At 40.6% G+C, this 27511-nt stretch overlaps 2 protein-coding genes across 2 annotated transcripts in view; one reads left to right on the top strand and one right to left on the bottom strand.

Annotated features, from left to right (window-relative positions):
- The window catches only part of pibf1 (progesterone immunomodulatory binding factor 1), a 141369-nt gene extending 119223 nt beyond the window's left edge, over positions 1–22146 (bottom strand). Inside the window, exons 1-9 of the mRNA XM_060826525.1 lie at positions 22058–22146; positions 17483–17785; positions 14954–15054; positions 12990–13188; positions 9528–9647; positions 5396–5529; positions 4257–4365; positions 2511–2692; positions 292–417 (exon numbers count right to left, since the gene is read on the bottom strand). Of these exons, the coding sequence (XP_060682508.1) occupies positions 292–417; positions 2511–2692; positions 4257–4365; positions 5396–5529; positions 9528–9647; positions 12990–13188; positions 14954–15054; positions 17483–17731 (1220 nt within the window). The 5' untranslated portion in view covers positions 17732–17785; positions 22058–22146. The remainder of the gene's footprint in view (positions 1–291; positions 418–2510; positions 2693–4256; positions 4366–5395; positions 5530–9527; positions 9648–12989; positions 13189–14953; positions 15055–17482; positions 17786–22057) is intronic.
- A 4574-nt stretch (positions 22147–26720) lies between these two features.
- The window catches only part of dis3 (DIS3 exosome endoribonuclease and 3'-5' exoribonuclease), a 44247-nt gene continuing 43456 nt past the window's right edge, over positions 26721–27511 (top strand). The window contains exon 1 of the mRNA XM_060826524.1: positions 26721–27116. Within this exon, the coding sequence (XP_060682507.1) occupies positions 26847–27116 (270 nt within the window). The 5' untranslated portion in view covers positions 26721–26846. The remainder of the gene's footprint in view (positions 27117–27511) is intronic.

Here is a 27511-nt window from a genome sequence, read left to right as displayed (position 1 = left end):
TCCCCAGCAACTTCAGGAGGGAAGTAGGGTTCAAGTACTGCATAAATAATTCTCAATGCTAGTCCTTTGATTGATGCCTTCCTAGAATTCATGCAGAGACCAATGCCTTGAAAGTGCTTTCAATACACTAGCAGTCCCCCAGAGCGAATGTTAAGTCAGAGAAGATAACCACTCTCTCACCCTTCTCCGTTGTGCTGTTTCACTTGGTGTCTTTCTGAACCTTTGCAGTTTAGGAGTAGAAACTCCAGTTCACTTAGTGGGCTGTTTTACAGACTATAGATAATGCTTTACCTGTTTTCCCTCTCATACATTTCTTTGGAGCCACTTCGAAGATGTTCAATTTCCAGGTCTGTTTTCACTCGGATCTGCTCCAATTCACGACGAAGCTTATCCTCATATTCATTTTTGTAGTGGTCCCTTTGTAAAAAGGTATGTTATAATATTTATTTTCATCCAGATAATGTGGTGAATTCTACAGATCTATAAAATAATTAAAATGCTCAAACAAAGCAGGGTAAGCAATATTAATGTAAATTCAGTACAGTTTTTATTACTGTTTAATATTTGTTTTAAGTTTTTTCATTACATCAAACTTTTCATCCAATGAAAAGGAACTATAGACAAATTATAAAAGCGCCATCTACATTCAGCCATTACTATTTCCAATCTATTTTCCTAAGTAAATATTTTATTGAAACATGATCACAAAGTAATAAGAATTACTCCTATTTTAGTTTTAAACTGATATTAAATTAAGCACTACCCAGAAAGCACTATGTTCTACTAAGATGTAAAAAGTACACATCCTACAACCAGACAGGCTTGTCCTTCCAGCTTATAATCTTTGCTGAGCATGATAAACAAATCATTAATATTTATAATTATCTGAATTTATAGAAGACATAGTAAAATGTCCAAACGTATTTCTCAGGAACATAATCAGACAAAAAAAAACTGACATTGACTCAAAGAAGATACACGAGGATAGGTGGCCAAACGTTTGGTCAAAATGATAGGTTTTAAGAAGCAACCTAATGAAGCAAGAGGGAGATATTTCCAAATAGTATACTGGTATTCATTCTGGCTGATTATTCAGGCCTAGGTTGGTTGGCAGTTGTACTACTGACTGTCAAATGATTGGCAATAGGGTTAAAGACTGTTACAGAGATGAGCAGATACATGGTGCTAATTTTACAATCTTTAGCTAATGCAAGTTTATGAATAATGAGGCTGGTGGACGAATAGACATTGGTACCGGTTAGAATACAGGTAGCAGAATTCTGGATTAATTTGAGCTATGAAGGATGAAGGAAGTCAGCCAAGATTGCAGTTGAATAATTAAGTTTCAGAGTGACAAATGTATAGATCCATAGTGGATGGAACATAGAGTTCTGATGGTATACCAGACTCAAATCATTAACACTTTTTCTCTCTCCACAGATGCATCCAGAGCTGCCGGGTTTTTCGAGCATTTTCTAGATGTTGTAGATTTCCAGCATCTGCAGTATTTTGCAATATATTAAGGCAGGGGCATTGATGGGTGATATTATAGAAGTGGAAGTATGTAGTTTTGTTAATGATGAGGCAATGGGCTTGAAAGCTCAGCTCAAGTCAAATAAGACATTGAGTTTGCTAACTGTCTGAGACTATGGAGAAAGGTTTGGACTGGAGTTGGGCCGAGCACATAGTTTTCCAATGATTAACTGAAGGAACTGTCTTCTTATTAAAGTCTGGCTGTCATACAAGCTAAGTGGGAGTTGGAAGAAATGATTACATCAGCAAAAAAATTATTCATTCATTCATCATGACTTTGAGCTTTTGCAAAATGATATAATTTTGTTTTGTTGTGAAAACAATCATATAATCTGTTTTCTTCATTACATATCTTGGTATGGTAGTTTTGTGCAAACTGGACACACTAATTTTCAAACTTCTGTACATATGAAAGAACATGCATTTTCTCAACTTAAAAGGATGCAGTACAGCGGACTTGAGATTGATTTGTCATGGGTTTAATAATACTTTTCATTTGTGTTGGTAGTAATCTAACATCAGCAAATTTACTGAAGTGGTTTAGATATTTGTTTAAATTCATAAACTTGGGTTTTGAAGACTTCATCAAGTGAAATATTAAGTGAAACACCGATTAGATCTGTGAAGAAGGTGCAAAACATGTAGCAACTCTACGTACAGCTTTTGAAACATAAAAACATAGAAAATTGGAGAAGCAGGTTATTTAACCCTTCAAACATTCATTATGATCTTGGCTGATCATCTAACTCAATTATCTATTCCCACTCTTCCCCCATAAACAATCAGATCACGGCACAATGACCATAATTCAAGAGATGACTGTGCTGAATTGCACTAGACAAGGGAAGGAGATGCTGTGCATCTGGAACCTGCTATCCTGAGTCACTGAAACCAAAGGGTTGTCATATTAATAAACTGAAAAGAAAAACAAGTTTTATTTTGATATGAAAATCTGAATCTTAGACAGGTAGACATACCTTGAAATCACATATTTTTCATACATTTCTTCCCTAGCTCGCTTTGCCTCCTCAAGATGAGTTTGAAGGCGTTCTATACGGTCTTCTTCATGGGCACAGCGAACGTTCAGTTCCATGTTTTGGCGATTCAAATATTCTTTATCCTTTTGCAACAAACTAACAGATTGCTGCAATGCTGCTACCTGTGTGGAATACAAGAAACACCTTTGATCAGACAATATTATTACAAATTACCATGTACTTGTCAATGATTTAACAGTTATCAGTGGACAAGTAAATTGTAAAATAGTGTACATTCTCTGAGTATTTATAAAGTTGTTATTAATTGGAACTCTACATATATTGTGACTTCTATAAACACAAAATCTACACCAAATATTGGTTGCAGGTAACTTATTAACATTTGCACAAAAAGGTGTTGCATTTCTTAATCCTATTCAAGTTTTTCTTCAGATCAGCATAGAACATAAAATCCATAAAATGTCTTTCTCAGCTTTTATGTGAAGTGGTGTCGTATGCAGAATTCCTAGTGTGGAAGCAGGCCTTTTGGCCCATTTGAGTCCACACTGAGTTTCCAAAGAGCACCTCACCCAGACCCACCCCCTTACCCTATACCGGCATTTCCCATGGCTAATCCAGCCAGTCTGCACATCCCTGGATACCTTGGGCAATTTAGCATGACCAATCCATGTAACCTGCATATCTTTGGACTGTGGGAGGAAACCAGACAACAGGAGGAAACCCAAACACACAGAGGGGGAATATGCAAACTCTACATGCTGAAGGCTAGAATCAAACCTGGGTCCCAGGCGCTATGAAGCAGCAGTGCTAACCAATCAGCCATGCTGCCATCCATATATGATGAGTTTTTATTTGCAGTGATCACACGTTAAGTTCTTTTTTTTCTCAATTGACAAGATTGCATCATTTCCATGTAGCCATTTTATACTGTACTGCAAATCAAACCTAAAGGTAATTTTCAAATTATATCAGATGATCTCTTCCAGTTCATAAATATTCTGGTGAATGCTCTATTGGCAATGTTGGTATGTGTGAAATTCCAGAAATGCTGACATTTACTTTAGACAAAACATGCATGTAATAGATAACTTTGCTAAACTTGTTTAACAATGTATTATCCTCATGAGTTCCTCTCTCTCTAAAAGCTTTCAATCTCAGATATTTATCCATTTGTTTGCTTCACCTTTGTCAGTAATTTGCTAGCATTTAGTTAAGTAGTAAATACTTCAGTTATTTTTCTTTTCACATTTTCTCTATCCCCATTGATGGATTGTAGACTTTTATGAAGTTATAACAGAAAAATTGTTATTTGAACAGATTAGATAAATGACTTAAAGCACTGCTTTGAACCTGTTGGCCTATGACTAAAATGTTAAGCAGGACACTGAGAGAAACTCTGAATAGCTCTGTGGAACCTTTAACATCCCGAGCATCAGTTTACATCTCACCCAAAAGATAACATTTCAGAAAGTGCAGCATTCTCTCAACACTGCATGAAAATGTCAGCTTTGGTTTTGTGCTCAGGTCTCTGGAACAGTCTTTGATTACAAGACATTCTGACTCACAGGATAGATCGCTACCAGTAAAGTCAATGCTGACACACAAGTATCACACAGTTAGATTTTCTGACAATTCATGAGCTGAGAAATAAAAAGAATCAGCAAACAATAAGAGTTAGAAGAAATATCAACTCTAAGGTTAATAATGACATATCAACTGCCATACCTCCTTGGTCAAGTCATTTCTCTCCTTGGTTTGTGTCTTATGCGAGACTTCAAGCAATTCTAGTTTTTTCCTGAGTTCTGATGCCTCCCGATCCAGAGCATCTCTCTCACTGAAACAAATCACATGGAATATGACCAGACACATAATAATTAAAATGTGTAAAGTTAAAATGAACTCTTACACATTTCTCACCCTAAATATTGCCAGATAGCAAACAATGTTGGCTAAATATCGTGAAACTTATCACAGCCTTTTTTGTGTCTCAATAGCTACAGTATACTAGAAGCATCATCAAAACTGTGGCTGTAAACATCTATTCCCATTAACCTTACTTGCTGTATAGCAAGTTGAATCTTGTTTTTCTGTCAATATTCAAAACAGCAAAAATTCTATATTAACATTTTTAACTTCAAACTCGGCTTGTCTAAAGCTTGCACTGGTAAGAACGAGCTTTGATTTCAGAAAGGCACTAATATCCAACAGGTAGCACTAACTTTTCATTCCTGTTCTATTCTGATTCAACATAACCAAAGTTGATGCTTAAACTACTTGTCAACTAATCACCTGCAAGACGTACACAAACAGATGAATAAGGTAACTCATGGGAATAACTATTTTGGTTTAATGACTCGTAAAATATGAGAAGTCCTCTGTATTTCAACTCTTCAGCAAATCCTCTAATGCATCACAGCCAATAAACATAGGGCTTACAGTTCAGCCCTCCAAACAAGGATGGCTAGTGCACAAATGACAACATAACTCGAGAGCTAGGAGCAGGCCTTAAACTTGCATGAAACGAGGAGGCATGATATTCCTAATCAGGCCACGTTATATGACTTGTTTTAATGCCACATAGAATACAGCTCCAATCTGGTGACAAACCAAGTTGCCAAACAAGATGCAAGGAGACCCCCTGTCTGCTCCTGCTCAGGCTTTAAAGATATTCAAAAATAACCATGAGCGTGGATCTCTCTCAGTGAAGTGCAATTTATCTCAGGGTAGTTGGTACGGTATAGAATTCTGTGGTTGTTACTTTTCTCTCCTTCAGGTTTTTGACCCATAGTTAAATTTGTTTGCAAAATAAATTCACAATTGCCAGAAAACAAGTACCAATAAGCAACACAATGAGTCGCACTTACTGCTTCACCCGGTCATAATTCTCTCTTTTATAGTCAGCCTGTTGAATAAGTTGCTTAGTGTCTGCTAGCTCCAATGTAAGGCGCTGACAACGGATTTCAAGATCAGAGCGAGTTCTCCTTTCAGATTCATACCTCTAAAAATTTAAAACAGTGAAAATTTTTAAGTATTGAATAAATGCCAGAAACATTTAGCATGTTACCACAAATTCAAACTGCAGAATCTCCTTGGATTTTTGGCTAATCTTCCACAGAAAAGATTTTAAGACTTGTAAGTTGGATTTTTAAAATCAAAGTGCATTCAGCAACTGTACAAAAGGGCTGAGATGGTTAAAATGCAAAGTTTTCAAACTCATTATTGTTAAGACTCCCTCATAAATAAACAACTCCCAGCCACTAGGCCAGTTGGTAGAATGTGTCAGACACAGGTCCCTCCACTTGTGATCATGGAAGTAAAAGCAGAGGCTAAGAATACACAGATGCTTGGACCCAACAGACTTCAGGCTCAGAATTCAGTCAATTCTTTATGTAAATCGAGATGAGTCACTGATAGGGAAACAGTGTTTTTATTATTTTGTACTATCACATGTTGACCGCATATATGGATCAAGTGAGCTTGATTGTAACTATCTATATTTTACAAAAGAAAGCTCCTTTACACCATAAGCTCCAAACTTGGCCTGAACTTGCCAGGTGTTTTTCTCCTGTTATTCCCTCCTCCCTGACATTATGCTATTACATAGATAGACAATGGTTATTGCTAATTGTACCCCTTAATGTAAGTCACTCAAACTGTTTAGAAGAGCGATAGATGTCACTCTGTTGGGAGAGTTTCTAAAGACCTAAAACACATTTCTTTAGAAATTACAGCTGTATTTATCAGCTCCAGAAGTTAAAACAAAAACTTAGCAGTTCTAGTGTGTAGTCAAGCTTGGGTGAAATATTTTTCAGCTTACTTTTGTATAATGTAACTAGAAAAACAAACAAACGTAACTGACAAGGTTTCGGAGAACAGTTCTGTTTCACAATATTTAGCTGATAAAACTTTTGAAAACAAAGCATCCACATAAAATTCTGTTTCTTTTGAAACTGGTGCTTATGAAAGACCAGAGCAAATTAATGTTTACCACATTACATGGAGATATAGACATATGCCAGCATTGTTTTGTTATCTGCCATTAAAAATGATGCCAAAGTTCACGTCTCTGTTCAACATCACCTTTTACAGTAGTGCTGCATACTTCCTGCAGACTTCGCTGTGAATTCAGTTGAACAGCAAATTAAGTTAAAACATTTCCTTAAGTAAAGCTAATACACCATACTGCTTTTCCACACATAATACTCATGCATAGGGCATCTTTGGCAGAGACTGAAGAGCAAAGTCTCAGTCTGTAGGGGATATGATTAGAGGTAATACTAAGGAAGATAGCGATGATCTGGTCAGATGAGCAGAGCAGTGGCAAATACAATTCAACCACGGAAAAGTGGGAGACAATGTATTTGAAGAGGCTAACAAGAAAAGAGGTTACACAATGAATGGTAAAACTCTGGAAAGTTCTCAAGTTCAGAGGGATTTTCAAATGCATAGCCACAGATTCTGAAAGAATCGGATGTTGCCTGACCCGCTGTGCTTTTCCAGCACCACACTATCGACTATTTGCCTTTATTGGACAAGGTATCAAATACAAGAGAATGGAGCATATACTGGAATGGCAAAATAACATTGGTTAGACCACAAATGAAACACGACCTCCTGTTTTAGTCAACATATTACAGGAAAGGTGTGATTGCTATAGAGAGGATGCAGAGGAGCTTTATCAGGATGCTGCCTAGGGTGAAGGGTCTGAGCTATTAGGAACAGATTCTGGATCAGCTAAGGTTGTTTTCTTTGGAGCAGGTTGAGAGTGGACCTATTAGAAGTGTCTAAAATTGTGAGTAGCACTGATATGGATAGGAAGGTCCTTTTTCCAATAGATGAGGGGTCAATGATGGAGGACTGAGATTTAAGGTGAGATAGAAGGCGAAGACAAGAATTGAGGAGAAATCGTTTTCAACTTGAGGGTGGTGGAAGTCGAGAACTCACTGTGTGATACAATGACTTAATCATAAACTCTTGTAGCACTTAATGTGACAAATGCATGTAAGGTTGACGTCACTGTACCTATTAGAAGGAATGATTGCATCACGTAATATTTATAATTTTCTTTGGAAGAATAAGTATCAAAGATTTTTTTTTCTTATTATGACAACGAACTAATCTGAGACCTAAAATTTATTATTTGCAATATATCATGTAAAATGCAACCAAGCAGTTCTTGCAGCAAGATGAATCCCTGTTAGTCAGGAGTTTTTTTTCTTATTTAATTTTTAGGGTGTGAACATTTGGAGCACATCCCTGATTACATCAATCAATAACCCAAGTGGCTTGCCCGGTCAATGTCAGAGGGTAGTTAAGAGTCAAGCAGACCGCTGTGAGGCTGGATTCTCATGCAGACCAGAATGGCCAAGGACCAACACACTTCTTTCCCTGAAGCATCTCATTCAAGCAGACAGGATTTTATCACAATCCAGTGTTTCAGGATCATTATTAAATGAGACTAACACTTTCATTCCAGATATATTAATTAATTACATTAGATTTCCCAAGCTGCCATGAAAAAATTTGAACTCCTGATTCCACAAAATTCTCCCAGTCCCTGGATCACAAGTAGAATAAAATGATCACGGCATCAGTAAGAATGATGGGATTTTTTTTGTGTGGTGGGGGTCGCAAGGACAGGGATAGTTAGGCATTGATTGGCATAGAGATTATTGATAGCTTGAGGGAATGGGCTCAGGAGCACAGGTTGACATGAAAGTTATGTGGAAACATGGGGTTGATACAGTGGTTTAGTTGGACAGGGAGGGTATGAGGGTGCTTTGGATGTGTCATGGCATCACCAGGTATGAGGTGTCATGGAGGTAAGGTTGAGACACACAGGGCATTCGTTAGCATGTATGATGCATGGAGTGTATGTGACAGGGAGACATGTGAGATTGCCATGGTTGTTCTTCGTTTTGTTTAGTCTTTTACTAATCTTCCACATACCGCCTGTGCACAGAGGCAGGCCTTGTACTCTGCTGCACTTGCAGCTTCTACTTTTGTTCCAGGACTGCATGGTCTAGCTTCTAAGGAAACCCAACACAGTGAAATAAAATTCTGAACTCCCAGGCTAGCTCTGTGGAACCAGGAAATGTCCCACCACAGTGCTCTCAATCTGGCAGTGGATGTCTTATTATTGTGCTTCAGATCCAATTGAAATCTTCATTTACAAGTTGCATTGCCAATGGACTAACAGTGCCAAGTGCTTTCAACTTTACAGAGATATTAACCTTGTTGACTGTAAATATCCTGTCAGCAAGGAAAGGGTGTCAAAATTGTTTTGCACTACCAATTCAAGGAGGCAACATGGTTGCAAAATGCAAATTAAAACAAGGAATATCAACAGCAACTAAGGCAAGCAGTGTGTTACTCAACTGAAAAAAATCTTTTCATAGATATAATCTGATGTTGTTCTGTATGAAGCTAATATACATCAGTCACAAACACTTCCCGCAGTGACAGTTGAATCACTGCACCATTAGGAGGACCACTTCTTTATAAGCCATCCATTTACACCAGCAACTAGACCCCTTCAATCCCTCAGAAAAGATTACTAGGAAATAAACTCTATTCTAGGAATATGTAGGAGAGATTACAGTCAGTGGATTGGTGGTCAGAGAGCAAAACCAAACCACATACATTCAGTAGAGGAAAGAAAGGTGCTATAGAACAAATTATACCTTGGAAAGACACAGAAAAATGTGAGAAGCTTCTTTCAAACTATAAGTGTAATATCAAACAATTTTACACATTTTCAAAAGCTTGCTCAATTATACAGATGTGAATGTAGAAATAACGATATTAAGCAGTTGACTTCAACAGCACAAATCTTTATAAAAAACTATTGCCTGTGCAAACCACACTATCAAATAAATTTGCACAGATATGACTACACAGCTAGTACGTAATTATAAACGTGAGGATGCTAAAAATGTCAACCAAACTTAAAACAACATATTCATTTTAATATTTAAAAAAATGAAAATTACCAACCTCAAGCATACTGTTCAACTGATTTTTCTGGCTACTGTTCTCTTCCAAAAGACTGGTTTTCTTTTGTCGGAGTTTCTCAATCTCTTCTTTCAAAGGTTGCATGACTTCATAAAACCGTACCTAACAATAAAGGAGGAAGATAAGATGGAGAATCGACTAAATGAATTTATAAAACCATGTATTCTTTTCCCTTCTATCAGGCTTCAAGAACATAAAACAAATGCAAATTTGGCTTGTTTGAGCCAGAATATAAACAAAAGCAGTTTATAACACTATACTTAATTTATGGAAATAAATCAGTTAACAAATAATTGCAATTCAAAATTAATCAATCAAAAGTGTGAAAGGATGATGTTTTACATTACACAAACTTAAACATCATGTTGCACAGTCAGAAATCAAAACCTCAGAGGCTCAGTCTCATATTGAATTACTAGCCAAACTTTCATTTCCTTCCTCCACAATAGCAGAGTCTTCAGAAAATAACAATTATATTACAGTAGGATATCATAAACTGCTGTGTTTTGATGTCATTTCAATAACCGCAGTTTAAGTTGTACCGATTTATCATTTTCAATGACATTTTTTAGTATAACTTCTGTTAGATCTGTATAAAACAAAGTATCTGGAAGCATAACTAACCACATGACATGTACACAAAGTAGCTCTAATATCAGCACAAGATACATTTAACAACAACTATTTGTACTTATATGACTCAATTAGCGGATCAAAAAAAATCTAAACTATACAGTCAGAAAGCTATTTGGAGGATCAACTGAAAAGAGGATCAAAGAGTTGGAGAGATAGAATTGCGAAAAGGTGAAGAAGGTCACAGAGATAGGTCGGGGTGAGGCTGTTAAGACAATTGAACAAAATAACAATGTTAAACATAAGGCATTTTAGACAGTGAGCCAACAATTCTGAATGAGCAGTGCTAGATGCTAGATTGGATCTGAGCTACAATCTATTAGATAAGTTGCCTGGAGTTGGCAGGTGTGTGATTTAAGTAGTAAAAAAAATCAGTCATATTAGGAAGGTGCAAGCTTAATTATTTTTATGATGGAAAAGATAGGGAGTCCTTTTGAAATCAGGAAACCGTGAACAATCAGTTCCAAACAGTGGCTGAGGAGTGAATAAAATTCATAGTGAGGGCTCAGCATTATTCAGGTAATTTCTCTTCCTATTGCTGTCTCTGCTTGGCTTTCAGTCTCTTCTTCCTGTCTTTGACTTGCACTGCTCATATTCCCCTCTCTCCACAATCAAGATAAATTCTGTTGCATGCTTCAAATCCAATTCCTCCTTTCTTTCTATTCTTTTCCTTTGCCGACATTTCCTTTTTAGCCTTCATCCACCAGAAATTCTAGATCATCCAATTCCTCTGCCTGCAACTAGTCCCACATAAAGATTGTTTCCCCATCACAAGCTCTTTTCCATCAAATCAAAGATTCTTGCTTTCATCCACAAATCTCTTCATGGTTTTGGCCCAATCTAAGACTTAAACATTTTCTAGTCTTACAATCTTTCTGATTTTATTACTCTAATCTAACCTAAATGTCTGCACCCTTCCCCTGCTGACTCTTCCAGATGAAGAGGTTGAAGACATTTGCTGCCAAACTTGTTCCCTAAACACCTCACCTCTAAATTTCCACTTCTGTTTCTAAAACTAACTTTTTAAAACTAATCCTGACATCATCTCTTCACTTTTTGTTTACAATGCCCTAATACGAATTAAGCCCCAACATTACAGAATTTCTGAAATGCCTGTTATTGTAAAATGGATCAGGACACAAATGGTCATTTTTCACAGACTTCATGGCAGTGGAAGAATCAACAAATAAGCAACAAATTCTAGATTGGAGATGGCATACTTCTGAAAACTAATATTTGACACAGCTATGAATTAAACTAGAAGAGTAAATACACAGAATATACTCTGCAGAATAATTACTTGAAATTGAGAATCATATTCTCAAATAAGATACCACAGCACCATCTGGTGGGAAAAATTGGTCATAGCAGATCCATGGCCTGAAATGAAGCAAAGGAAGAGACATATCGGCCCTAACCATCCAATCATCACTGGAATTAAAAGGTTTTATTCTGGACAACTTTCAGATGCAGGATCCTGAAAAAAATCATTTGGCACAGGAATCCACAAAGATAGCAGTAAAAAAGAATTAGTATAGAAGCCACACCCCCAATTTATGGTATTAGTTTCCAGATTCTCAAAGTGTTTAAAGGTCCCAATGATTGCAAATGTGAATAAGTGAACAAAGACCTGAATGAATGGCTGAGTGGATGAATGTATTGCTAAGTGGGTAAGGTGGCAAGTGGGTGAGGGACTAGGACAGCAGGTGAATATGTTGGCTGTGTAGATGAGGTGATAGGGTAGCAGGTGGATAGCGTGAACAATGGCACGTACATGAGGGTTTGGATGAATGATGATGATTAGGATGGCAGATGAATGAAGTAATAGGATGAATTGTGCAAGTGAGAGAGGTCAGGAGGTGGCATTAAGTCAGTTTGGTTGGGTATTCAAGACATTGGGCTTGTCAAGCCAGTTCAATATTTCCTGGATAACTGTCCAAACAAATATGCCAGAACTGTCTAAAGCCTCTAACTCAGAGCCAGTCTTTTCAAAAGGTCCAGAGAAGCACGAGAATTGCCCACTGGTTCTAACAACAATTTGTTTTGTAATCTTGAAGTCCAATAATCTAGGCACCATATTTTCTTGGTCACAAAGTGAACTACTGACCATCAAAGTACATACATAATTGGACATAATCCAAGATACATTTGAAACCAATTGCTGCTGGCAAGCTTATTATGCCTTTGTGTTCTCTTATGATATTTTTAAACAAAAAATAGGAAGTCTTAAAAAGACTGTTGTGTAATCACAGAAAGAAGCATTTAGCCAACTATTCATAATCTTTGACGCAAGGAACGGAGGAATATAGATCAAAGGGTAGGCAGAAAGGATTAGGTTAATTTGATGTCATGTTTGGCACACGTTCGTGGGCCGAAGGGCCCGTTCCTGGTTGTACAGTTCTATGTTCTGAAAGAAAATGCCTATTAAGTCCCTTTCTCTGTTCCCTGTCTGCATCATCATATATTTGTAACATTCTTTACATTTTTGTATATTATGACATTTAAGTCCATTCCTTCATGTAATCCTTTCCAATGCTTGCATTCATACTGTGTCACCATTTTTTAGTACATGTTCATTCTTAACATTCTCCACATTTCCAATTTCATTAGAATCAATATATTTTTTAAAACCATACTATTTACTTCCCAATCATTAAATGCTCCCTATATAACTCGTTTAAATTCATTCCAGTTCCATGAACAGGAATTGTACAGAACAGTGGTTTATAGCATTTACATATTTCCTTCAACAGTACTCTGCAGTCAAAGGTTTAAGGTACAGGGAAATCTAGACAGTAAGATTTTACTTACAGATACATATTCTGGAATGGAAAGCTGGTCTTCAGGTCCAATTTTCAACTCTGAGTACTGCTCTTCAGTCAGTTCCAGATCACGCAAACTGCGACGAATGTCACCTGCTCGTTCCTGCAGCTGCTGATTTGTCTCTTCAAGTTGTTTCTGTCTCTCTAAAATAGCTTCCATTTCTTGTTTCCGTAGATCTTGACGTCTCCTGTGCCACAAAATAAAAACATTGATGAACAGAACCTTTTTTTAAAACAAAGTGTGCATTTTGTTTTGCTGTGAATATGTCAGAACTCAAAAACCCAGACTGTTACAATGCACAAAAGCACTGTGATTATTAAGATTATCTCTAGATTCCATTTTTACTAATCAAACTGAAATCACTAGAGGATATAGGAGCAGAGTTAGGCTATTCAGTCTGTCGTGTCTACATCATCATTCAACCTTGGCTGGTATGTTTCTCAACTGCATTCTCCTGCCTTCTTCCCATAATCCTTGATTCCCTTATCAATCAAGAACATATCTATCTTTGTTTTAAAGACACTCAATGATTTGGCCTCCACAACCCACTTTGTCAATGAACTCCACAGACTCACTCCCTCTGGCTGAAGAAATTTCTCAACTCAGTTCTAAAGGGTCACCCCTTCACTCCGAGGTCGTGCCCTCAGAACTGGACAATAATGGCAATCTTCTTACTGGTGACAATGAGAGCTGTCATCAATCATTAATGAACCTTCTTACTCACTGATGTCCTCTACAGGGATGGAAATCTGCCAGCCTGTTCAGTCTGGACCACATGACTCCAAACACACAGCCTGGCAAATCATTCAGTTCAAGCTCAACTTGGGATGGGCTGCTGATAGTGGCCACATTTCAAGAGAAAAAAAAAATTAAAAAGTAGATACATAATAATGTTTAGTTTTGAAAATTACCATCAGATAACTAAATCATTTTATCAGCTTTCTCCCAATAAAGGAAGCATCTTCTCCACATTCACTCGATTCAGGCCACTCAGTATTCTCTAGGATTCAATCCAATCTCCTCTTGTCCTTCTAAACTCCATTCCGTTCAGACCCAAAAACCTGAACCAATCCTCATATGACAAGCTCTCTGTGCCCAAGATCATTCTTGTAAGCCCGCTCTGGACCTCCTCTAATGCTAGTGCATCCTTCCTTAGAAACAAAGTCCAAAACTGCTGACAATATTCTAATGCGGTCTGACTCCAGCCTTATACAGCCTTAGTATATCCCTGTTCTTGTATTGTAGCCCTCTTGAAATGGATGCTAACATTGCATTTGCCTTCCAAACTACCAACTGAACCTGCACATTAACCTTAGAAAAATCTGAAACCAGGACTCCCAACTCCCTTTGTGTTTCAGATTTCCATAGCCTTTCCCAGTTTAGAAAATAGTCGACACCTCTATTTTTCCTACCAAAGTACATAATGTCACACTTTCCCATACTATATTCTATCTACAATTTCACCAGCTTCCATGATAGGAATTGAACCCCTGTCTCAATAGCACGCTACCTTGGCCTCTGGGTTGCTCCTCCATTAACATTACCAATATGTCACCATCTCATTCTTAATTGCACACTTCAAGTTCAGCTGCAGCCAGAGCATTGGGGATCAAGTGACTCACCACTTACATTTATTCTGAATAAATCACTTGTCAAAAAAATCTACATTTACTCCATATTAGAAACATTATTTTCTGCCCTATATGGATCCTCTCTGACAGGAATACAGATTTAAGGCTTGGAAAACTGAATACAAGGATCAACCTTGACTATCCGAACGAGACAGGCGGGGAGTATTTTGTTCAGATAACTGATTGTTTGGATAATGTTTTTATGGAACATTGAGATCTTGTTTGGATAATCCGAAATTCAGAAAATTGATATTCAAATAACACTTTGTTCTGTATAGTAGATTCTTAAAACTTCACATCAGATGTGAGTTGAAGGCACACCTTGCATCATCCTGTTGAACTTTCAGCTGGTTTTCCAAACGGACCTGGAGCAATTGCTTCTGGTGAAGGGAATCATTTAGTCTTTCCTCCAAATCTTCTATCTGTGCCACAGAGAAACAGCATTAGAAATTGAGAATGATATGATGCTAAACTCAGCAAAACACAATGTTTACTGCAGGCTTTAAAAGATTCAGTCATGTTTGCTGCTGTTGAATCAATCTTGGGTCAGACTGCACTTACAGCATTTGGGGCAGCAGAAAAATTCACAAACAGCTTGCAAAATAATCAAAAATGAATCCAAAAAATTTGAAATATAGAAAAAAAAGGTTCCTCCTAAACATCTCCAATCTGAAACTCCACTGGCCACCACTCTCAGACTCATTACTTGCAGTGCTACAATAGTCCTGGAAACACAGGATTGATGCTAGGAAGATGATTGGTGGATATAAACTTTGCTGTTTATTTGCCTTTTGAAGCAATGCAATGCATCTGCTGTTAGACCCACTCAGGCATTTGTGAATCTTTGCATTTGGGTGGCTGTATTGCGGCAATAACGTGGAGGTGCTGATGTTGGACTGGGGTGGACAAAGTTAAATATCACATGCAACACCATGTTATAGTCCAACAGGTTTAAGTGGAAGCATTAGCTTTCAGAACGCTGCTCCATTGTCAGGAAAGCTACCTGATGAAGGGCTCACGCCAGAAACGTCGATTCACCTGCTCCTCGGATGCTGCCTGACCTGCTGTGCTGTTCGGCACCTCACTCACAACTCTGATCACCAGCTTCTGCACTCCTTACATTCTCCTTAGAATAGTTAGGTGTTTGTCTTTGACTAAGGCAGATTTCATGGGCCAAAGGTCCTGCTTATGAGCTATAGTCCTCCATGACAGAGAAGAGTCTGTGCAGACCTATTTACAATAATCCCATTTCCTACCAAGTGGGCACATAGTCCTGAATGCTATCAGATTTCAAATGCAAATCCAGTTACGTTTTAAAAGGCTGAGAGGTTACTACCTCCCCAGACAGTGTATTCTGGTTCTCTCACTCTTTCCAGGATTAACAGGAAAGAATTAATCCGTAAAACATGCAGGCACCTGTTGGGCAATCATTGCTTTTTAATTTAAAAGAAGCATATTGAAAGCAGGCAGAGTAATACTGAGAGCACAGGTGCACCTAAAAGAATCCTAGCTACTGGCTCAGAATAATGGATGTAAATGGAAATAACACATGCAACTAGAACTGGGCGCATAGCCTCAAAACAAGGGAAAGCAGATCTAGGAAGAACTTCTTCATCCAAAGGGCTGTGAAACTTGTGGAATTTCCTGTCCAGTGAGGCAACCTCATGTCATGTTTTCCAGGTAAAGACAGACAGATTTTTGAACAGTAAAGGAATTAAGGATTATGGTAAGCAGGCGGGTAAGTGGGACTGAGTAGACGAAAGATCAGCCGTGATCGTATTGATTGGTGGAGCAGGCCCAATGGGCCAGATGGCATTTGCTCCTATTTCTTACGATGAAGGGAGCAAGGTATTCACAAAGGTGTGTGTGTGTACCAAAAACTAAAAAGCCGCCTCAAAATTTAAAAGTACACCTCAAATATGGCGGCTATTCTTTTCTCTCAGCAAAAATTATTTTTACCCCAATACGGGATCGATTAACCGGTCAGCTCTGATTAGCTGAGGAGAAAACAATGCATATCATCATCACTTCCACTCGTATTACATGCTTAACTGATTACCTTAAACTAACAATTTCAGATAATCAGTGATGCTGTAGTTAATATCATATTTTCATGCAGATTCAATGATAGCAAGAGTTCCTTAGAATATACAGTCCAGAAAAATCAAGTAACTTTGAGAATGTGTATAAGATAGAGCAGGTAGGAAAGACTTATGTTTGGGGTTCCGTGACTAAGGCCCAGCTAGCATGGCCTTGATCAGATAAGAACTTGCAGTAAACAATGAGGTGCTGGAGACAAGGGTAGTAGTTTAATGAGGTCAAGAACATCCATGAGCAAAACCAGTTAACGAGGTGAGGAACATCTACTGTGTAATGCCAGATGGCTTAATCTTTACTGTTGATGCTGATCATAATGGTCACCCAATGGTCAATATAGATGTTGCCTTATTTGGATGCTGCTCCCTGTAAGTGACGATATAGTTGCTTAAGAATCTGCTGTTCGAGAGAAGACCGAGAACTCATGTCTTTGTGCACATGGATTCTCTCCAGGGCTCGGAATAAAGATGAAGTATGTAGAGCCATACTGTTTCTCTGAGTGTTTGCTTCGACTGAAATGGGATGACAATTTGGGCCAAATGTTCACTCACTATGTTTATGGTCCACATGAACCTCCAACCATGCTAAGCTGTCAAACCTTATTAGATATCCTTCTATTCCTTCTTCGTTCTGCACAAATCTAGCTTCCTCTAAAATGCATTTACAGTATTTATTACAATGACATCAAACATTAGCGATTCGCACATTCCAACTCCTTATACAGTAATTTAACACATGAGCTAAAGAACTTACTTTTGTGAGGTATTCGACCTTCAGATTGTCAATTATTAGATTTTTCTGTGACAACTCAATTTTTAGGAGCTGCAAGTTGTGAAGAAGCTCCTTCCGCTCGATTAACTGTTTGGTGACTTTAGTGGAAGCTTCTCTCTCTTCGGATGAAGAAACATCATCTGTAGGCACAGTTGTTTCTAAACTGATGTCCTCTGATTCAAAGGAGCTGGAAACATGGACTTTATCATCTTTACACTTCTTCTGGGACATGGTATTTCCTCTGGAAGATTTGCTTTGACACAAGATGAAGACTCTTGACCTTAACTATTAACAAAAGAAAGTGCATGATAAATAACCTCCCCCCCTCAGAACGAGAGATCACATCCGGACTGAGGCACAGCCCGAATGAGTGTATACTTCTGGGATTCTGGAGCAGCTTGGGAATTCGGTGCAGAGGGGAAGAGTCTTTTTTTTGTTGGTTCATGGTTGTGAGATCTTCTTAACAAGATACTCTGAAGCCTAGGATTGGGGGCCTAGCACAAAACAAAGAGTGACATCACAGGGAAATCATACATCCACTGGTTGGTAATAGTTACTAATTTGACTATTATAAATTACTTTCAGATTAAGGTTAAATAGGGGAAATATTTTACAGGTTACAAACTAAAAGACAAGTAGGAAATTATTTTAAAAAACAAATTAAGAACTAACAAAAATGGAGATGCAGGTCAAGGTTCTGTGTTGTAACTGCACAATGTGGGAACTGGTGGACTTTATTGGGGTTCATAATGACCACATCTGCAGTAAGTGCTGGCTGCTTAATGATTGATTGATGAGCTGGAGCTCAAGGTTCAAACACTGTGACACATTAGGGAGGAGGAGAGTTTAACAACCACAAATTGAAAGAGTAATCAGGGACAGGAGAATTTGCTTATGATAAATATAAGTAGAGGGATCCTGGAGGTAGTGCTGCAGGAGTCTCAGTCCTTGAGTTTGTCTAACTGGATAGAGATTCTTGCTCCCTGTATGGATGTGAATGGGCCTGTCAGGAGGATGAGTAAACTGTCCGTAGCACCACAGTACAAGAAGCCATTTGGGTGGGCTGGGGGATGGAAAACAAAGAAATGCAGTTGTTATCAGTGACAACATCATCAACGAAATAGACACTATTCTCTGTGGCCAGGATCTAAAGTCCAGAAGGCTGTCTGCCTGGTGCTGTGATTCAAGATATCTCATCAAAGCTGTACAAGAACTTGCAGTGGGAGAGGAAAGAACCAGTTGTAATGGTCCAAGTAGTACTAATGTAGGTAGTATGACTTTCTGCTAAGGGAGTATGAGCAGCTGGGAGTTAAATTAGACAGCAATACCAAAAAAGTAATAATCTACAGATTACTACTTCAGCCATGAGCTACGTTACACTGGGTCAGCAAGATTAAAGACGTAACCAGTTAAAAATCACACAACACCAGGTTATAGTCCAACAGATTTAATTGGAAGCACACTAGCTTTCGGAGCACTGCTCCTTAGGTGGTTGTGGAAGACACAGCCATCTGATGAAGGAACGCCGCTCCGAAATCTAGTGTGCTTCCAATTAAACCTGCTGGATTACAACCTGGCATTGTGTGATTTTTAACTTGGTACACCCCAGTCCAGCACCAGCATCTCCAAATCAAAGATGTAACCATGTGACTCAAAGATCAGTGTGGGAGAAATGGGTTTGAATTCATGGGACATGGGCACCAATACTGGGGAAGGTGGGAGCTGTTCCAAGGGTAAACAAAAGAGGATTTTAATAACAGCTTCTTTAAATACATAAAATGCAAGACAGAGATCAAAGTGAATATAGGTCCATTAGAAAATTAATTTGAGGAGATCCTTACGGGAAGGAAACGGCAGAGGAATTAAACATATTTTGCATCAATCTTTATGGCAGAAGATATTTCAAACATCACATTAATACTGAAGAAAATGGGGAAGGAATAAAGTACATTATCATCACAAGAGAAGCAGTATTTGATAAACTAATGATGCTAAAAACAAATAAAGTACCCTAGCCCTAATGGCTTGCACCCTAGGCTCCTAAAAGAGGTAGCTATAGAGGTAGTGGGTGCATTGGTTGTAATTTTCCAAAAATGCTTGGATTCTGGAGAAGTACCAGAGGATTGAAAAAACTCTAATGTAACAACGTTATTAAAAAAGGGCAGGAGGCAAAAAACAGCAATGACAAACTAATGAGCCTAACATCTATCACTGGAAAAGTGTTGGGATCAATTATTAAGGAAGTAATAGCAGAACATTTGGAAATTCATAATCGAATCAAGCAGAGTCAGCATGGTTTCATGAAAGAGAAATTTTCATTGACTAAACTTCCAGAAGGCATTCAACAAGGTACCTCAGAAATGGTTAATTCATAAGAGTTGAAGATGGTATAATGGGATGTATTGAAAATTGGCTCATGAGCAGGAAACAACAATTGGGGATAAGGGACTTTTTTCCATTGACAACCTGAGACAAGTGGGGTTCCATAGGGATTAATGCTGGGACTGCAACTATTTACAACATATGTTAATGACTTGAAGGAAAGAAATGAATGCACTATACTCTAATTTGATAGAAAGGCAAGTTGCAGGGGGATACAAACAGTTTACAGAGAAATATTGACAGGTTAAGTGGGCAGAAAATCTGGGCATTTCGAGTATAACGTGGGAAAACATGAAGTTGTTCACTGTTATGAAGCTGTAGGTGTATACTGTACATTTAAAAAAAGAGGAAGCTAGCAAGGACTGACTGAAAACACAGTGCTGAACAATGTAAAAACGTAACACTTGGTTGAAACAAATAGCTGGAGTTGCATTGCCATGGAACAAAAACATTCAAATTCAGCCAATCAGCTTAAATTATGCCACAGATACCAAAATCCAATTGAATGTCAATTTAGTGTTATGATGACATCAAACCAATGAAATTATCCAATGTTTTGGGGTATAAAAGCAGACATTTTGAACATTTAGGGGGAGAACTGTCAAACACTAACAAGTATAGACTCTAGTCAAACAGCTTTCTGAAAGGTTCTGGTCCATAAGGAAAGTTGTGTGGCAGAAGACTAAAGAACACATGACCTAGGAAAACCCAGAAGAAAATCTACAAAGTTGACTGGTTTTGAAACTTGTTTTTTCTTGTAAATCTTAACTGGGCTTTTTTTTAACTGGACCAGTATTGCAGAGTGGGAGGTAAAAGATAGGTTTAAGAGAAAGGAAATGTAAATAGTAGTTTTAATGTTGTCTGTTGGACTTAAAGAATAAAATTGTTAATTTTTACTTTAAATAGTGAAATCTGGGAATACTTCTTTGCCTCACAACAACATTTAACAGATTACAGTGAATGAGCTTCTTTGTGTTGGATTTAAATTAGCAGAGGAGTTTACCCTGTGTCATAACAATTCCCAGCGGCTCAGTGGTTAGCACTGCTGCCTCACAGCACCAGGTTCAATTCCAGTCTTGGGTGACTGTCTTTGTGGAGTTTGCACATTCTCCCCACGTCTGTGTGGATTTCCTCCAGGTGCTCCGGTTTCCTCCCACAGTTCAAAGATGTGCCGGTCAGGTGAATTGGCCATGTTAGATTGCCCAATTAGTGTTAGGTGCAGTAGTCGGGGGGGTCAGTGTGGACTTGTTGGGCCAAAGGGCCTGTTTCCACTCTGTACAGAATCTAATCTAATTGCTGAAGAAAGAACAAATGAATAACATTACGTAAATGGGGGAAAAACCGCAGAAAGCTGCAACTCAACTGGGGACACTTGTACATGAAAGCCAGCATATGGGTGCAGCAGAATTTTGGACTTTATTTCAAGGAGGTTAAGACCATAAGACTTAGGAATGGAAGTAAGGCCATTTGGCCTATCAAGTCCACTCTGCCATTTAAACACGGCTGATGGATATTTCAACTCCTTGCCTGCATTTGTTCTTCCTTTAACGATTAGATTAGATTCCGTACAGAGTGGAAACAGGAGCTGGTGTTGGACTGGGGTGTACAAAGTTTAAAAAATCACAACACCAGGTTATAGTCCAACAGGTTTATTTGGAAGCACTAGCTTTCAGAGCGCTGCTCCTTCATCAGGTGGTGGTGGAGTTAAACCTGCTGGACTGTAACCTGGTGTTGTGATTTTTAACTTTGAATGAAATTGATCGCAATGTCCCCTAACGTTGTCTGACAGACCAGACCCAATACCGTGGGATTTCCAACCTGCCTTTTTTTTGCATTGAAGGGCTTATGCTCGAAACGTCGAATTCTCTATTCCTGAGATGCTGCCTAACCTGCTGTGCTTTGACCAGCAACACATTTGCAGTTTTTTTTTGCACTGACAATAACAACTGTATGTAGTCTTTAGTTAAGTTTTAACACAATATTTCCTTCGGTGCAAATGCAATTGCAGTTAGTTTCTCCTCCAACTGTTGACAAAGAGACTCGTTAACTGTTTTAAACAGCAACAGCGTCTCCAGTTGTTGGGGTGACTGCAGCAGGCCCATAGCAACCGGGCCCTTCCCCCCCAGTCAGCTCCCAAACCCTAATCACTGTTACTGTCCACTACCACCCTCTCACCCGGTTCAGTCGCCGCCAGAAACGCCAACACACTTCGCTGCAACTTGAAAACACCGCCTTGACCCCAGCGCTTCACCATCACAAGCAGCACGACCCGGAGACAAACCAGCGAGATCGGAGCCAGCAGCGCCCCCTGCGCCGGAGGACCGGGAGACAGCAGCACCCGCTGTGCTAGAGGAAGACCGGGAGCTAGCAGCGCCCCCTGCGCCGGAGGACCGGGTGTCAGCAGCACCCGCTGTGCTAGAGGAAGACCGGGAGCTAGCAGCGCCCCCTGCGCCGGAGGACCGGGTGTCAGCAGCGCCCCCTGGGCCGGAGGAAGACCGGGAGCTAGCAGCGCCCCCTGCGCCGGAGGACCGGGTGTCAGCAGCGCCCCCTGGGCCGGAGGAAGACCGGGAGCTAGCAGCGCCCCCTGCGCCGGAGGACCGGGAGACAGCAGCACCCGCTGTGCTAGAGGAAGACCGGGAGCTAGCAGCGCCCCCTGCGCCGGAGGACCGGGTGTCAGCAGCACCCGCTGTGCTAGAGGAAGACCGGGAGCTAGCAGCGCCCCCTGCGCCGGAGGACCGGGTGTCAGCAGCGCCCCCTGGGCCGGAGGAAGACCGGGAGCTAGCAGCGCCCCCTGCGCCGGAGGACCGGGTGTCAGCAGCGCCCCCTGGGCCGGAGGAAGACCGGGAGCTAGCAGCGCCCCCTGCGCCGGAGGACCGGGAGACAGCAGCGCCCGCTGTGCTGGAGGAAGACCGGGAGCCAGCAGCGCCCCCTGCGCCGGAGGACCGGGAGACAGAACGCCCGCTGTGCTGGAGGAAGACCGGGAGCCAGCAGCGCCCCCTGCGCCGGAGGACCGGGAGACAGCAGCGTCCGCTGTGCCGGAGGAAGACCGGGAGCCAGCAGCGCCCCCTGCGCCGGAGGACCTTCACAGGGTCTTCCATTCTCAAACTAATTCACCAGAACCAAAATGTGAGTGTTATTTTCTTTTTTTATATATGAGAAATAACTTCATTTCCAATAAGAATTTTCAAAAGCGAGGATTTCCAGTACTTGGTGGAACGAGAGGAAGAACCCACCTCGTGGTGGAAAGAAGAACTTCAGACCGTCAAGGATTAATCACGAGCCTGCAGTTGGCCAAACAAAACCTTAACATAAAATCTCCTCAACATTATCTTGTGGACATGATGAAGAGGAGGAGCTGGTGTTGGACTGGAGTGGACAAAGTTAAAAATAACTCAACACCAGGTTTTTTTTATTTTATTAAACAAATTACAAAACCGTTTACAAAAATATTTACAGCTGTACACAAGAGACAGCAATTTTACAAGGGAGAGGAGCAGCAAAGCTAGTCCCCAAACCCTACCTTTCAATCATTTTACAGGGAGATGCGGACAAACCTCAAATCCCAGTTCCACATAGGACAAGACAGGGACGATGACATTTGTACATTAGACAATACTGTTACATACAAGACAATACAGACCCATCAAGCCCCCATCCCGCCCACCTTCCGACCACTCTAAGGCAGCCCGCCCCTACCCACCTTCCCGCTAACACCAGGTTATACTCTGACAGGTTTATTTGGAAGCACAAGGTTTCAAAACGCTGTTCATTCATCAGATAGCCAGTGGAGCAGGATCATAAGACATTTTTTAGCAAAAGACTTTAAAGTTACTTGATGAAAGAGCAGTGCTCTAAAACCTAGTACTTCCAAATAAACCTGTTGGATTATAACCTGGTGTTGTGTGATTCTTAACTTTAGTGTGTGGAGACACTTTTACAGCATTTCCTAGCTATTGTTGTGGTTCTGCTCGCCGAGCTGGAAGTTTTTGCTGCAAACGTTTCGTTCCCTGGCTAGGGAACATCATCAGTGCTGTTGGAGCCTCGTGTGAAGCGCTGCTTTGATGTTTCTTCCGGTATTTATATTGGTTTGTTCTTGCCGCTTCCGGGTGTCAGTTTCAGCTGCAGTGATTTGTATGTGGGGTCCAGGTCGATGTGTCTGTTGATGGATGTTCTTGCCGTTTCCGGGTGTCAGTTTCAGCTGTAGTGGTTTGTATATGGTGTCCAGGTCAATGTGTCTGTTGATGGAGTTTGGGGATGAATGCCATGCTTCTAGGAATTCTCTGGCTGTTCTCTGTCTGGCTTGTCCTATGATAGTGGTGTTTTCCCAGTCAAATTCATGTTGCTGGTTGTCTGACTGTATGGCTACTAGAGATAGCTGGTCGTGTCGTTTTGTGGCTAGCTGATGTTCATGGATGCGGATTGTTAGCTGTCTTCCTGTTTGTCCTATATAGTGTTTTGTGCAGTCCTTGCATGGTATTTTGTAAACTACGTTAGTTTGGCTCATGCTGGGTATTGGGTCCTTAGTTCTAGTGAGTTGTTGTCTGAGCGTGGATGTTGGCTTGTGTGCTGTTATGAGTCCTAAGGGTCGCAGTAGTCTGGCTGTCAGTTCTGAGACGCTCCTGACGTATGGTAGAGTGGCTAGTCCTTTTGGTTGTGGCATGTCCTCGTTCCTCGGTCTATCTCTTAGGCATCTGGTGATAAAGTTGCGTGGGTATCCGTTTTTGGCGAATACCTTGTATAGATGTTCCTCTTCCTCTTTTCGCAGTTCTGGTGTACTGCAGTGTGTTGTGGCCCTTTTGAATAGTGTCCTGATGCAGCTTCGTTTGTGTGTGTTGGGGTGGTTACTTTCATAGTTTAAGACTTGGTCTGTGTGTGTTGGTTTCCTGTGTACCCTTGTGGTGAATTCTCCGTTGGGTGTTCTCTCTACTAACACGTCTAGGAATGGGAGTTGGCTATCCTTTTCCTCTTCTCGTGTGAATCGGATTCCTGTGAGTGTGGCGTTGATGATTCGGTGTGTTTTTTCTATATCTGTGTTTTTGATGATTACAAAGGTGTCATCAACATATCTGATCCAGAGTTTGGGTTGGATTTGTGGTATGGCTGTATGTTCTAACCTTTGCATAACTGCCTCTGCTATGAGTCCCGAGATTGGTGATCCCATGGGTGTTCCGTTGATTTGTTCGTATATCTGATTGTTGAATGTAAAGTGTGTGGTGAGGCACAGGTCCAGTAGTTTAAGTATGCCGTCCTTGTTGATAGGTTCGGCCTCCTGTGTTCTGTTATGTATGTCCAGTAGGTTGGCTATTGTTTCTCTGGCTAGGGTTTTGTCAATTGAAGTGAACAGTGCCGTCACGTCGAATGATACCATGGTTTCTTCTTTGTCTATGTGTGTATTCCTGATGATGTCCAAGAATTCCTGTGTTGATTGTATGGAGTGTTTGGATCCGCTGACTAGGTGTTTCAGTTTTTGTTGTAGTTCTTTGGCCAGTTTGTATGCTGGTGTCCCTGGTAGTGATACTATGGGTCTGAGTGGGATGTCTGGTTTGTGTACTTTGGGTAGTCCATAGAATCTGGGGGTGTTGTTGCTTTCAGGTTTCATTCTTTGCTGGTCCTGGTTTCATTCTTGACCTGGACACCATATACAAACCACTACAGCTGAAACTGACACCCGGAAACGGCAAGAACATCCATCAACAGACACATCGACCTGGACCCCACATACAAATCACTGCAGCTGAAACTGACACCCGGAAGCGGCAAGAACAAACCAATATAAATACCGGAAGAAACATCAAAGCAGCGCTTCACACGAGGCTCCAACAGCACTGATGATGTTCCCTAACCAGGGAACGAAACGTTTGCAGCAAAAACTTCCAGCTCGGCGAGCAGAACCACAACAATGGATACCCGAGCTACAAATCTTCAATCAGATTTTAAATTTCCTAGCTACTTTGATTCACACCCAAGTCCAGGTGAATTTCATTTAAAAAAAAGCTGAAAATGCCATTCAGTATTAGATTGGAATAAATGGGGTTTAAATATGGAAAGGAGCGAGAAACACACAATATTTTATTTCAGACTATGTGTATGGGCTTAAATTTAAAATAAACATAAAATGCTGGAGCAACTCAACAGGTCTGGCACATCTGTGCAGAGAAATCAGAGCAGAGAAACGGTTTTTTTTTATCTCATGATTTCTTCATGGACTTAAACCTCAACAGAAAAAATTGTATGGTGACCATTTAGAAAGGAAAAAGGGACAGAGTCACGCTTCTTGTGGAGATAGTTAAAAATCACACAACACCAGGTTATAGTCCAACAGGTTTATTCAGAAGCACTAGCTTTCGGAGCGCTACTCCTTCATCAGGTAGTTGTGGAGAATAAGATCGTCAGACACAGAATTTATACTAAAAGTTCACAATGTGATGCAACTGAAATTATATGTTGAAGACGAGATAAGGTGACCAAGGCTGACGAGTCATTTCTGAAGAAAGGCCACTGGACCCTGCAACCTTGGGTTCGGTCTCTCACTCCATAGATGCCGCAGAGATTTTCCAGCCATTTGTTTTATTTGTGTGTGTGTGCTCGAGCCTTCTGTAGTGTAAAAAGTGAGGTCTGCAGATGCTGGAGATCACAGTTGAAAATGTGTTGCTGGTTAAAGCACAGCAGGTCAGGCAGCATCCAAGGAACAGGAAATTCGACGTTTCGGGCATTTACCCTTCTGTAGTGTACCAGGAATGGAGTCAGGTTTTTGGAGTGGAATTGAATTCCATCATGTGGAGTGGAGGGGAGGGGAGTGGGAGTGGGAGTTAATGTTTCGGTCGGCCATCAGGCGGAGGGGAGCCCCGGTTGATGACGGTGCCGGTGGCGGCGGGCTGTACGATTTTATTTAACCCTCAAAAAAATAGAAAGTGTGAAAAGTTTAAAAAAAAACGGCGCGCTCACTCGCCCTGCCCCCTGAAGGATGCTGAAGTCTAAGAGTTTCATCAAGAAGACGCGCTCGGGCGGGGTGCTGAAGGTGGTGCGGGAGCATTACCTGCGGGACGACATCTTGTGCGGCTGGGCCCCGTGTGAGGAGTGCGGCTCGCGGGGCGGCTGTGCCACCCCCACCCCCTCCCCTTCCCCGGGACAGGGACAGGGCCCCGGGGGCCTCACCGACAACCCCCACACCGACAGCCAGCTCTGCCCACAGCCGCACTACCTCCTGCCCGACACCAACGTGGTGCTTCACCAGGTAAGGACATCCTGAGGGAACCTCACTGGGGGGAAAAACCATCATCTCTTGACTTCTCTCCACAGATACCGCTGAGCTTTTCCAGAAACTTCTTTGGGGGTGGGGGGATTATTTGTTTCTGATTTACAGCATCCCCGGCGCTTTTTTTAAAAAATAAAGATATTTCCTACCTCCCCCTTTCGGTCCCTGGTTGGGGCGGGGGAATACTCTTTGTTCAGCAAATTTATAAACGTTGCGATAAAATTGGCACCTCGTTTAAACACTTTAGAATACGAAAAACCTGCAGCACCGATCATTTCAAATTCAAAATCGCAAAGTTGGATGTTTTCGCCCAGTGGCATGCTTCTCCCTGAGTTGCAGTTTCACTCTTGTATGCACTCCTTGTCAGCACTGTG

Source organism: Hemiscyllium ocellatum, chromosome 6, assembly GCF_020745735.1.
Source record: "Hemiscyllium ocellatum isolate sHemOce1 chromosome 6, sHemOce1.pat.X.cur, whole genome shotgun sequence".
Lineage (NCBI taxonomy): Eukaryota > Metazoa > Chordata > Chondrichthyes > Orectolobiformes > Hemiscylliidae > Hemiscyllium > Hemiscyllium ocellatum.
The sequence above is the reverse complement of the archived record's forward strand: the minus strand, read 5'-3'. Positions and strand labels throughout refer to the sequence as shown.